This window comes from Anolis sagrei, chromosome 4 (genome assembly GCF_037176765.1).
Source record: "Anolis sagrei isolate rAnoSag1 chromosome 4, rAnoSag1.mat, whole genome shotgun sequence".
NCBI lineage: Eukaryota > Metazoa > Chordata > Lepidosauria > Squamata > Dactyloidae > Anolis > Anolis sagrei.
In genome coordinates this window covers 76,022,931-76,036,913 of record NC_090024.1, presented here as the reverse complement: position 1 = coordinate 76,036,913, position 13,983 = coordinate 76,022,931, and the positions used below count along the sequence as shown (strand labels likewise).

General features: G+C 39.0%; 1 protein-coding gene across 5 annotated transcripts in view; it reads right to left on the bottom strand.

The window, feature by feature from the left end:
- Positions 1–13,983, bottom strand: part of NFATC1 (nuclear factor of activated T cells 1) — a 172,050-nt gene that overhangs the window by 31,967 nt on the left and 126,100 nt on the right. For 3 of the 5 annotated variants that reach the window (XM_060774945.2, XM_060774944.2, XM_060774942.2), the window contains exon 9: positions 4,382–5,062. In XM_060774945.2, the coding sequence (XP_060630928.2) occupies positions 4,382–5,062 (681 nt within the window). Of the gene's footprint in view, positions 1–4,313; positions 5,063–13,983 lie in introns of those variants that run through there. The other 2 variants (XM_060774946.2, XM_067467483.1) reach the window with 2 other exon arrangements.

The window sequence follows — 13,983 nt, the reverse complement described above, 5'->3', positions numbered from 1 at the left end:
TATATAGGAGAAATATGGACATGTCAGACATCTAACAGTTCAACAGTGTAAGCAATTCATGGGAAGGACATTAGCAATAGCTCATATTACCTCCATAAGTCCCAGCTTTTACTGCAAAAAGTTATTTTTAAGAGACACCTTTTAAATGGCTGGTTAGGCTGCAGCTTTCAATAACACTTTGCCTGTGGTTTTGCCTTTTTTTACATACTTACACAAGAGTTTAATACTCCCAACTTACATTTTATTTTTGTAAGAAAGCAGTTGAAATGTATGCATTCATGGGCAAAGTGCTATAAAACTCACAGCTGTGTAGAGACAATTACAAGGGGCAAAACCCCGACTGGCACTGAAAAGAAGCTGATGAGGTGCGTTGGATAGCTGCTGTCAGTCACAGTTCAAAAACCCAGGCACCTCTTTGTTCATAGTATATACCTCTCTATAAGAAATATAAAAGATCTGGATAATGCTGTCGAGACAAGCCCTTTCTCCAATGAAAGGGAAGACCTAAAGGCACAGCACAATGAGACAAAACATCTTAGTTTCTAAATTCCACTTCCCCAAGTTGTTTCAGGTAACTCTGGGTCGGCTTTTGGGAACAAGAGGGACACACAGACTCTTAGTCTGATCTGAAAGATTATGGATTTAGGTAACTGCAGGTGCACTTCATACCTTCAGAACACGGCTGTGGAATTAGATGGAATTGCTTCAGAGTTATGGGCTAACACTCCTAAAAGCTATGACCTCAGATACACAGTTAATCTCACTGCAAGGAAATGACATTTATACCACAGTCTTAAAAACAACCCAGGTTTAGGTATTCTTGAGCCAATTCAGATCAATGGAGTTCAGGAATTCCCTGCTGGAATTTGGTTTCAGTCTGGATGTAACCTCACAAAGGAAAGAAGCATCAGCCTGATAAAAAGGGAGGTCATATACTGTCCACTTTACAAGTTTTCTGTTTTTTGAGCACCTGTGGGGACTTAAAACCATGACAAAGCGGGTTTCTTAAACCTGCTTTGTCATGGGTTTAAACCCTGTCTAGAAGCATCTTCTCTTGGCCAAACCTCTGAAAGGATAGGGTTTAATCTGAAGCTCCTGTTCAAATTAAAACAACTGCAGGAAGAACCATAATAAAACAGAAGTGTGGATTTACTTCAGTAGCAGATAAATTATTCATTCCTGTGATTACACAAGAGTTTGTGCTAACAGACCCATAACTGCATGTACTACCACTTACATGGCTGTATGACCAAGGAACAGGATGGCACTCCCACCCCCAAACCCAGTCCTCTGTTTCCTCCCAAAACCTACCGGAGAGGCCTAGCTGCATGCTCAGGCTCCTAGAAGACAGCTTCTGTTGTGTCCAAATCACACATCAGGAAGTTGGGGGAGAGGAGGAAATCCCCCTCCCCTAACCTCTCAGTGCATCATTTGGTAACTGCGCATGCAGACAGGCTCTTCTGGTAAGGTTTTGGGCAAAATGGGGGGGGGGGGGGCTGGCTACATGCCTTCCCAGATCAACCAGGAGGTCATGTAGCACCCCCCACACAGGGAAAGTGTGGGGTTTGGGGGAGGTATGGCAACTAAATTCAAGGTGGAACTTGGATTAAAAATTCCCATTCCTTCCAGAATTTAACTCTGTCTGGAAGAGCACTAAGAATAGTTCCTACAGCATAATTCTATGGTCAATATCTGTTGGAAATTGGCTATAGGATTGTGCTGGATGACCTACAAATGCCTAGAGAAATGTTCTCTCTAGGAATCTCTGGGTCCTCTACTGCAACTTCCCAGTCAACTTCTACCAAAGGTAGAGTTGCATTTGCGGACCTAAAGTTACCTAGAGAGAACATATTAAATGAATCCACATATAATGAAATCCACACAAGTGAGATCCACAAATGTGGGGGGTTGATTGTACAACTTGCTGTTCCCAGCAGTGGGGAATTCTGTCCTATCACCAGTGTTGAAATATGATTAAACTATTCCTCTGGCTGGTGAAGGGAATAAGTGAAAGGCACTGCTGTCAGTAAAATGTCCCAGGGAAGTTTTATACATAGACATTGCTTTGCTTATCCTGGATGTGTGGAGTGTGTGTCAGTATTCATGACTTCCAGGCAGGCAAAGTCAATCCAGGCCACATATTCTATTCCTCATGAAAAGGAAGGAATTTTTTGTGTTTCATTCAGCTCTTTAGGTGCCGATCCTCAGCACACGTATTTAGAAATTACTCCATAGGTTTCACGGAATTTATTAAACGTATGTGTACTTGGTGTATCTTCTCAAACAGCATTTATTTGCAGTTGAAAGACGCTTCATCCCTTAAACTGAAAATAAATGTCCAGGCTGTAGAAACTGATGTCAAACCAAAGGTCAGGACATTTAATTAAAGCTTTTAGAAGAGGAATAGCCATAAATGCCTTTCATGGTTGTCATTTTTGTTGTTTTTATAAAACATTATTTGTTATCAGCATAGTTAAAGAAACACTGGCTAATAATATCTTCCCTGTGAAGAAAAGTTGGCCCATCCATTATTTTCCAGGAGTCTCTTCCTGTTGGAGCTGACGTGTTCCCTTGTCACTTACAAAGATAACATTTGTTGATAACCTCCACTAACGCTTTTGATGTTTTTAATGGAAGGAAATAACTTCACAATTGAATGTCTTTGTGGTGTAGGAATCAAAATATACAGAAGGAACATTAATAAGATTAATAAGCTTTTTTATTATGTGACCTCCCTCTGATACTGAGATGACCGACATTACCTTTCAAAAAGAGATGTTAAAGAGTTTTGGTACATGCCCTGTGATGTTTAGAGAGAGGAATAAAAAGGAGATGTTTGGCAGTATCCCAAAAGCTTCCGCATAATACATAGTTCATATTCTATTGGGAAAGCCTCTGCAGGTCTAGGATTCTTTTTAGAAATGCTTCGGAAAAGAGAAATGATGTATTATGTTGGTTTGCACATAGGTGGGTACAGGTTTTTATATGGAGTGGTAGTACATTTTGCGGCAATTTTGTGAACAATTATTAAATATTTCCAGCCTTAGCTCTTTTCCTGCTTCCAACCTCCAAATTGTGATGTTTAAGAACAAAATGAAGAAAGAAAACTATCATTTTGTGTGGAATGAATACATTAAATTGGTAACTTGTAATATTTTTGGCATAAAAACATTGACACTCATGACCTAGAAGTATCAAGGGCTTTCTTGGGTTTTTCTTTTTTGGTCAATTTAATTGCATGAATGTATTAATTTTTAATTTAACGGTGTCTACATGAGCACCATATTAATACAAATAAAAGAGAAGTCTGGTATTAGTTATGTAACATTTTTATCAACTGAATTTATTTGGGATCATTTTCAGATTTGTAATTTATCTGAATAGGGTATTGTAAAAATTCTGTAGCCAGAGAACAGTAATATTGCGAGTCAAGCTATAAAATGAGACTTCAGTTGGGGGGCATGCTCTTTAAATTGGAAGAGTACTTCAACCAGGCTAAGGAAAGTTACAATAAATCGCCATTTGCAACTTGTTTCCCTTTAAGTCAATCTTATGTACAGTTTCACTGAAACAATTAGTTTGAAAACAAGAGCTGTTCAAAGGTATTGCAGTGTATTAAATTATGGCGTGCATTCTTATTGAAAGACCCCTATTAACTGCAAGAGGCAAAAGTTCATAAGAACTACCAGTGCCATATCATAATTCAGTGAGGTAATACAATAAAATTCCAGATTTCACTCTTTATTACACTAAACCAATCTTAGGGAGTTTGACAAGTTCACTATAGAGGTTTAACTTCCCAGTGGTGAATGGAGAACAAAGATGTAAATATACATATCTTAACTTTTTAATGAAAAAGCCAGCTACAAATCTGCAATAAGGGGTTTTGGGTTTTCTGTGTGTTTAGGGGGTTGCGTGTGGGCAGCGAGCCTGAACTCCAAGTGCCAAAAAATGTGAAATGTCACAGTATGAGTTCTTCTACTCTGGACTTTCTTTGAAGCAAAGCAGTCTAGCCACTTGATTCATTAGCAGACTTGTATGTATATTCTATTGCAACAAATGAAGGCACGGGGTCAATTCCAAATTAGTACCATTCTAAGAGTTACTGGCATAGGCAGAAGCCAAGACCATTTGGTTAAGATTACTACAGTGTAGCGACTGGACATGCAAATATTTCATTTAGAATATACACTTTAGTTATTGCTGATAACCATGTAGAAATCTGTCTCATCCATACAAATGTCACTCGAGCAGAATTCTGCACCATTTCACAAGGATGTTAATTGGCAGGGGTTTTGCCACTGGAATGCTTAAGGAGGTTAAAAAACTCAATGGCACATCAAATGGCTGAACACAACCTCTACATCTGCAGAAAACTTACCATCATCCAGGTATAACTGGTCCAATTCCTCAGGTTCTCGCTTGACCGTTACAGGAATAGGGGCCAAATTATGATTATTGTCCTCATGCAACTCAGGCAACGACAGTGGCTGATCTGCTGGAGATTCAATTCTTTGCACATTCGGCAGTTGCTGCTGACCCATTATGGATGAGTGAGTTGGACTGCAGGACTGCAAATAGGTTGACTCTTGGGTTACAGATGGAACTGGAGAAGAGGGACTGTTGGGATAGAGTGTTTGTTGGTAACCAAGGGAACAGCTACTGCTCAGATGTTGACTCACCTGCGGCTGCAGCATGATGTGAGATGACTGATCTGGAGAGCTTGGGTGCACAACTATAGACCTTGGCACTTCCTGAATGGTGGGGACACCTCCAACGCTCTGCTGAAGTCCTAGGTGGTTGTGGCCTGGGTTGGTGATGCACTTGTAAGCAGGAGAGGAAAGATCGTGCAGCTTAGGGCTTGAGCTGGGAGACGATGACATCACAGTGTTTCTCTGCTGACAGGAAGTGAAGCCAGCCACAAGGCACGAGCCAGGATCAGGAGGCATCATGATCTGCTGGCTGTAATACGGTTTGGAGAGAGGGCTTAATCCTTGGTTCCTTGGTCCACAGATTTGAGCTAGCTCATAGTCATCAGTGGGTTCTGCTTTTATAATTGGAACTGTTGAAAGAATGAAAAAAAAGTGCTTTGAATAAACACGGAGTTGCACATTGGTATGATCAGGTTGGCTTGTGGCTAGGATACCCTTTGCAAAAACAAACAACGTCTTGAATAAGACTCTGTGTGTCCTTTGCCTGGTTCTCCCACCCCATAAAAAATATGAATGAGTCATCCACACAAGAAAGTCACAGCTGGTTCTAATATTGAAAAAGACTATTTTCTTTGGACTCTCTTCTCGCACTAATGTGCTATAAAAATCTATTTGCAAATAGCTGCACTGCAGTAGAAGCCCTGGACCCAAGGGCTCTATGGATTTGTAGTAATCAAAGGAAAAATTTTGAACTTGGATGTACTACTGCATGTCTAGTGCTACTGATGGCCCGTTTGATAGATGTCTGCACAATGGATAAATTCAAGCACAAGGATTCAGGAAAAGGGCTTTCAGAGTTCACCAAAACAAAACTTTAGGGAGAGCACTGAGCTTGTGAAATGATGGCATTTCATCATAAGGCCCTTTCTCAAGTAATCTGAAATCTATCATTTCTTCTCCTTTCTTTAAAAAGAGCCATAGAAAATACAGTGGAACAGTGTCTGCACCTCATTTCTGTAGCCTACACAAAAGTAAAGAGGAATTTTATCAAGCAATATCCAATTTACCATTTACTTTATAAAGAAAACCAGAAACATTTATGGAAAAACTGGCTACCATCCACACCTGCTCTTTTTTCCTACATAATGTATTTCTTTACAACACTAACTGTTAATCAGGGTAGAGATCGCAGTCTGTAAAAGTGACAGAAAGGGAAGGCTAGCTTTATAAATTATGGAGGAAGTTTTCGGATTTGTTGAGTAACAGTATTTCAGAGTGCAATTCTTTCCACACTATAGAAGAACTATGTAATTTTTTTGGTTTTCTTAATCATTGCTATTTCAATTGAGGACAAGTAGTATATCTAGTCTAACATTATAATAAGCAACTTTACTCAAAAATTATTAGCTAAATAGAAAGTCGATGTAGTGGAGTACTTGGAGTATTGGAATAGGACTCAAAGAAGCCTCCCTCTGAACAAAACAAAGCCAGGAATCATGTGAAGGTACAAAAGAACAGCAACAATTTTAAATAATTACATCAAATTAGTCCTTGCATATAAAGGCAGCTGTGAACAAACCACATTAATAATAATGGGATTTATATCTGAGAAAACACACTTAATTCAATGTATTGTCAAAGGCTTTCATGGCTAAAATCACTAGGTTGTTGTAGGTTTTTCGGGCTATATGGCCATGTTCTAGAAGCATTCTCTCCTGACATCAGGAGAGAATGCTTCTAGAACATGGTCATATGGCCCAAAAAACTTACAACAACCCAATACCTAGTTCACTCTTACTAGAACATACTTCACTCCTCAATGAATACACATTCTATAGGCATATTTACATGAAGACATATATGCAAATTTTGAAATAAATAACCACTGGGTCTTATAAATCTGACTTCAATGATATGCTCAGAAGCTTGCTGCTATAGTCATGAAGAAATATAACTAACGCTTTATCTGCTTAAGTGAATAAAATCAAAAGTATGGAGCTGGTCAGTTAATCTTGAAATCTTTGGGTAAATGGTGACCCGGGAAGTTATACTGAAAGTTGCTTGTCCACAAAGTCAAGTGAAGTCTTCTAGAAAAGTGGCTTCAATGTTTAGCCTGATGTTTAGCCATGGCCTACACCAAAGCATGAGAAAGGTGTGGATCTCCAGAAGTTGCTGGACTGCAACCAGCATCACCGGAGACAATGTTGGGGGAAGATGGGAGTTGCATTTCACAACTTGCCCACCCCTAATGAAGTCATACGAAGAATGATTTTATGTACTGCAATGCTGCTTCAAAATGTGACCAATAATAGTTTTGGCTGCACTATATCATTCAAGTGATACATGTACAGCTGAGGAGAAATTAGCATAATTCTCAGTTCTTTGGTGTATTTTAATGAAATTGAACACAGGTTGTTAAACACTTCTTCCATTTAAGAAAGACAACATCATATTCGCAAAACAGTTTACTGCTTTCTACAGATGTATCTTCTGCCTAATTCTATAAACAAAGTCCCTATTATATTGCGTTTCATAGACATTTGGCCTACTTTGGTGATACAAAGAGAGCTTATGAATTGGGAGGTGGGGAGATTTAGGCAACACCAAAAAGAGGAAATGCATTTGCAAAAAATAGGACAGCAGAAGACACAGATCAGTATATGAAATTTTCATATGCTGACTTCAACATAATGCACAATTAGAAGTAGTCCCTAACTTTTAAACAGAAAAAACAACATATTTTCTCCTATGTGGAAAATTATGGTCACACAACATGTTGGATTTGAACTGGACACTTTCAAAGGCACTTTCAAAGAGGGGTTTGGCATTTAACAACTCTTCCAACACATTGTTTTTCAAAGTACAGATTGAGGCAAAGAGTACAGTGTTTCCTCACTACTTCGCAGTTCACTTTCCGCGGACTCGCTGTTTCACGATTTTTCAAAGAAAAGAAAAGAATTTAAAATATACAAGTAGTAAAGGAACACTGTATACCCACTGTTTCTCTTGCGTAGATGCTGCCTCCTCCTTCTCCTCCCCCCCCCCCCCCCGATGAGGCCTTGCTCATTCCACATTTCCCTATGGCACTTCAGAGAAGAGGAGGAGGAGAAGGAGGAGGAGGAGGCTTTCCTGTCAGGCTCCCATGCGTCCCCCCAGGCCCTGGGTTCCATGTTCAGGTCAAGCAGGCTTCCCTGCTGCTGTGGCTGCTGCTACTGCCATAGCAGCACTGGGACTGAGCGAGGAGTAGGGCGAGGCAGCCATGGCCCTGTCTTGGTGACACCTCTGATGCTGCTGCCCCTGTGCCCTGCCCCTGTCTCACCTCTGGCGGAGCCTGGCTTGGAAGAGGAAGGTCGCAAGTGAAGGAGAGAGTGTGCAGGGGCTGGGAGGAAGGGGAACCAGCATGCAGGGAAAGAAAGGTGGGAGAGGCATCAAGCTTGAGAATATATATATATATATATATATATATATATATATATATATATGCATTCCTTCTTCAAGGATTTTCACTTGTAATGGGTGGTCCTGGAACGTAACACCCACAATAAGTGAGGGAACACTTTATACTGGATTTTGAATTCTGGAATACCTGAATTTGCATATGTGTATATAGTGGGATGTGACCCAACTCTAAACAAAAAGTAATTCATATTTCATATATACCTTATTCCCACATCCAGAAGGCAATTTTATACAACATTTTCAATAATTTTGTGCACAAAACCAAATTTGTCTACATTGAACTATAAAAAGGTGAAGTTGCCACTAACTTAGCCACACATGTCGATGATTCTGAGATTCTTAATAAGGGATACTCTGCCTGTAGTAAGCACAGCCAATTGAATAAATGGGCTGCTCTAGTTCAAACTGGCAACTGGATTTAAGTCATGCCTGCCTGATTTAGGAGTGAAATTTTTTTTCACTAGAGGAGTCTTTAAAAAGTAATTAAGATTACATTTTGATTCTATATGGACTACATAATGTGAAGTGGTAGTACTCCCGATTAGCTCCAGGTGCGGCTACACTGCCTGCCTCCATCCTTCTGCAACAGGATGGAGACAAGTCTGCCCGACTCAGAACTGGGCTCCAGCAAATTCTCATAATATTCCATGGAAGTTCACTGGAATAATGTGGGCCAAAACAGTGTCAAGTGGCTTTACCACACATTGGGGCCAAGAAGGCCCCCGTTTGTCATGTGGACACCACAGAACAACTCTCACCCATCTCCAGGTATGTGGTCTGTAACGGATTTGCCTACCTTAAAGGGATGGAGTAAAAAGGCAGAAATCAGGCCCAGCTTGAAAACGCTAAGGAGAAAGATGGGTGGAGCAAACAGGCAGGAGGGAAAAGCTCAGTAACTGGAGGGAAAAGCTCAGTAACTGACAATGGGTGAAGCCAGAAGGGGAGAAAAGACACTGAGGCAGCCACTTTAGTTCAGTTAGGAGTTTGGTGGGAAAGAAGATAGTCAGGGGTTTGAAGTGGGAAGGAAGGAAGAGATTTGGGAACTGTTTGCTTTATGAAAGATACCTCTTTGAGGATAATAGTTAATAGGCCTCTATAGTGATTAGAGTGCTGTTGGGGAAGGGATATTTCAAAGGTTTAAAAGATCCTGTTTGGATGTGTGTGTGTGTGGAACTTTGTTTTAAGAAACTCAAGTACCATCCTCTGTAAGAAGTAAAGCCTGACAAGTTATTTCAAACCATTAAGCATATTGACAGTACACAATAAACAACATTTTTCTGTTTTATTCCAACTGAAGTCTTTGTGTGGCTTTTAAAACATTCCAGTGAAGGAGGTGGCCTATTAAAATAATAAATTGGTGGCAGCAATATAAGCCTTAATAAATAATAGGAGGCAGCAAAGGCAAAATATAAAAATACACTTGTGTGTGTGAGGGTGTGTGCTCTGATTCCCAACCCTTGTTGTTTGTCCTTTGTCCTCCATCTTGTGTGTGGTCTGCCTAAGGCAGATTCTGCCTTCCCTCCCTCCATCTTTGTTGGTGTTTGCTGCAAATGGTGTCATTTGTACTATGGTCCATGTAAATAGGCCCTCAGTCTAGCCTACTTGACAAAAGCAGACTTTGAACATTCAACGCCTTTTCTACATGGGAAAAAGTTAAAAATGCCAGCTACAACAATGCCATTGCTGGAATTTTGTTCAGAATTCACTTGTTCAGTTTGAATTTTAAATCAGAGGTGCCTTAGGCAGGATGGGAGGAAGTTTTCCTTCACAACTTTGGCCATCCCTGCAGCATACTGAAAATGCAGTAGGTTTTAATACAGTGTTCTTGGTGCTGTTAACAAACAATAATTCTTGACACTTCAAATTAATTGGACTCATATTTAATGCAAGCTAACAAAATTGCTCTTAGACTGACAAATGTGTCATGCTGTCAGCCAATTTTGCATTAGAACCGCATGTTTGGAGCAGTACTAACTATAAATCAGTGGTGTCTTTGGTTCTTATTAAGAGGAGTCTGCATGATGACATCAAACCAAGACTGGCTGGATAAAGACAATGAGCCTCTGTATGACTTTTACAGGAGAAGAGAGAGTAATTTCAGTTATGTACACAGAAATGAAAGGCTCTGAACAGGTAAAATATTAGTACAGCAAATCCTGATGAAAAATTATGAATCATTTTTACAGCAGGAGCACAAGTGTGGTATTTCCTTTTTCTTTAACTTTCCTAAAGCTAGCTAGCGCTGCCATGTTCTCCCCATTTCACAGTTTTACAATGTATCTATTTGGGCTTGTGGCTGTTAGGATGAATAAGAAATAAGGCATGCGCTTCAGGAAGCAAATTTGCAATCCATAGAGTTGCCAATCGTATTATTAATTGGGTGATCGCATTGAGAAGACAACTATAAATCCTGTGTCCTATTGAAGCAACCACTTTTATAGACAACAGCTGAGTCCATCAGCTATGTAACCTGCAATAAATCCAGAGTTTGGAAATTTATTGTTTTTTGAAAACTACTTCAGTGGTCTTCCACATTTGCTAGGGAATTGTGAGAGTTGTAATCCAAAAACGTAACTTGCCAAGCTCTGAGCAAATGAATAAGGGCAGAGGTAAGTGTGATAACAGATCTTTTTCTGCTTGTAGATATTGCCATTATAATTAATAATAAGAATGTATTTATTCCAAAGCACATACTTCTATGGCTATTATTTGGATAAAGTGCTATATGTTGTCTGCACTATCTTTTTTAACAAACTTTAGAAATTATAATGTTATTCTTAAGTAATTTAGATTACCAAGGGTTTTACAATTACTGTTTTTTTCATATAATTCCATTACGTGATGCTTCTCAAGTTATGGTTTTTCAACAAATTTCATATACCAAAGGAGACTGGATGCTTCGGATCCATGGATACTGAGGCTCTTTCAAAGGAAATCCCTGGAGCATCTGACTTGCTTATATATAGCCAATGAAGCCAAAATATACATTAAAATGTTGATGTTAATAGGTCTTAGAAGAAGAAGGATTCATTTTATTTCATAACTTGAGTCCAAATTTCATTTTCTTCTGGAGGAAGATTTCAGGACACGAGAAACAATTTATTGCTTCCTTCTTCTTCCAGCCTCCTTCCACCCAAAATACAAAATATTACTTCTTTCAGTTCTTCACTATTTTGGTAATGTATCCTATTTTGCTATCCCATGGTTATTGCCGTTTTTCTGATTTGAAAAGGATGGCATGCAATGGAAATAGGACTGAATGACTTGATAAAGCACAGGAGGCAACAATAGTGTGCTACTCCATCATCTCCATCACTTTTCACAGAACCACAGGAACAATAAAAATATGGTCTGCAGCCTCACAATTACGACACCGTTGCATCGAAACCACATGGCAACAAGAGCAAAAAGGCTGAATACCCACAAAAAATTACTACTACCACCACAGCTCTAGATTATTAACGATGGTTTTCTGTGGGTGGGCAGATGGTGACTACTAGATGGCATGTCAGAAACTCAAGCTGATGTGTATCAGAAACTCAAGCTGATGTGGTCTATTCATGCAATGTTCTGAATCAGCACCCCCAAATAACCAAACCAAATGTAAAGTTGACCAAAAACTGATTCGTAACCCTTTTGGTACTAATGTTGGAGATTGGTCCCTGGTCAAAGTGATCCCTGGTCAAGTGGTCCCTGGTCAAAAAAAGGGGGTTTGGAACCGCTTCTAGGGATTCTTATTAATCAAATCTGTGAATAATCAAATTTGCAAAAGTTAGCCCAGAAAATGTGGAAGGCCTATTTCGTTTATAAAGTCACAATCTTCCAGTGTGTTGAGTTTAATGATGTCTTTGAAAATTTGTTTTGGTTTTTGCAAATGGTGTCATATTTTTATGCCTGTCTAATGTTGTGTCATACGGTCACTTTAGCCTTTTCTGTACACTACCCTAATATCTATTTACGGTAATAAGACGTGCCTATTTATCACCACTGCAATCATCACATTAGAAGATAAACTGGTGAATGATCCCAGAATAATTTGATAAACGTGATTAATCCCAAGGTAAAGATACACAGCTGACTTTTTTTTTTTTTTGCCTCAATGGCATGTTTCAAGGTTTGTACAATTTAGGATGACACAAGATTCAAATTTTAAGTATAAAAGTTCTTGAGAGTTGCACAGTTTGCTCATCCCTGCTCTTCTATTTGTTTTAAAAAAGCTTTCTGTGTCTTTGTGCCTTTTATTACTTTAGAAACACTCAAGTCACTTTCCCTTCATATGCTATTTGACAACTTATTTCATTGACGCAGCAGGCTTAAAGACTTCATTCAGCTTAGTGTGAAAATTGAAAGCTAAACCACATCAGGAGGCCAGCAGTATAATGGGAGATGTGTGTCCCAATAAAGAAAGCCACAGCCTAAGACACCAAGTCTTGGCTTTGCTACTTTCCCCTAGTTAGAGTGACATATTTGAGTTTAGAAAGTGAGCTAACAGTGGGTGGAGAGAGAATGCAAAAGAAAGAAAGAAAAGCAGTGTGGCTTTCAAATGTCATCATTAGAAAACTATCACAGCAAATAGTCAAGAGATAATTATAGACACAGAACAGGAAGTAGATGGCAAGGCACACTGCTCACTGTTTTCAGAAGCATGCTTAGCACCAATACTTCATTCTGCAGTGTATCAATCATATAAATCAGAAGATCATATCTAAAAACTAAAAGGTCAGGCTCAACGGCATAGATGAGATCCAGGACTGAGGTTGAGCACCCACGCATGCTAAAGGCTCTCGATTTTGTTTTACATCGCAAAGGATGTTCTATATAAAGACTTGAGAATACATTGAATGTGACTTCCTGGGTTAAATACATCCCATCAAGGTTCAAGTAACTTATGACTTTAGGCTGATTATCACATTAAAACTGAAACTCATGGCAATCTCTGCAATAAATTAGATTATTTGTAGTACAAAACACTGAAACTGAAGCAGGCTTGAGGGATTTTTCAACTGTACCCAGTATAAAGGCTAACCCTTCTTCACATGCTCAGGTTTATCCTTAAACATATGGAAAAGGGTGATTATTTCATTTATACAGGTAGTCCCCAAATTACGAACAAGATAGGTCCTGTATGTTTATTCTTCAGTTGAATTTGTATGTAAGTTGGAACAGGTACATTTTTAAGTGTAACTCCAACTATATAGTTTCCCCATTATAACTCTTCCAAGAGTGAATTTCCCTTCTGAGGAACAGATTTCTCTCACTTCCTGTTGTCTCACCCCCGTTCTTAAGTATGACTCATTCGTGAGGCAGATGTTTGTAACTCAGGGACTGCCTGTATTGGTTGTTTCTCTTACCTGCAATACATGGGACCTAAAATATTACAGAGTTCAATTTTGTTCTGGATTTTGGAATACTTGCAAACACATGATGAGATATTCTGGAGATGAGACCCAAGTCTACATATGACATTCATTTATGGTTCATATACACCTTATACATATAGCCTGGAAGTATTTTTATGCATAACATTTTGCTTATGTATGCATTGTGACTGCTTATGTATGAATTGTGACTTGATTCTGTTGTGAGCTGCCCTGAGTCCTTGTGGAGAGAGGACGGGATATAAATTCATTTATTATTATTATTATTATTATTATTATTATTATTATTATTAACATTTTAAATAATTTTATGTTCACATTGAACTATCAGAACAAAGGTATCACTATCTTAGCCACCTGGAGTAGTGTGGATTTTGGAATTCCAGATAAGGGATCCTTAACCTTCAATAGGATGTCTTCTACTCGTTCTCAGCACTGTGGTACAGCTGGAATCATACATAGAAAAGTAAATATGGCTGAGGTTGCTTAGATAT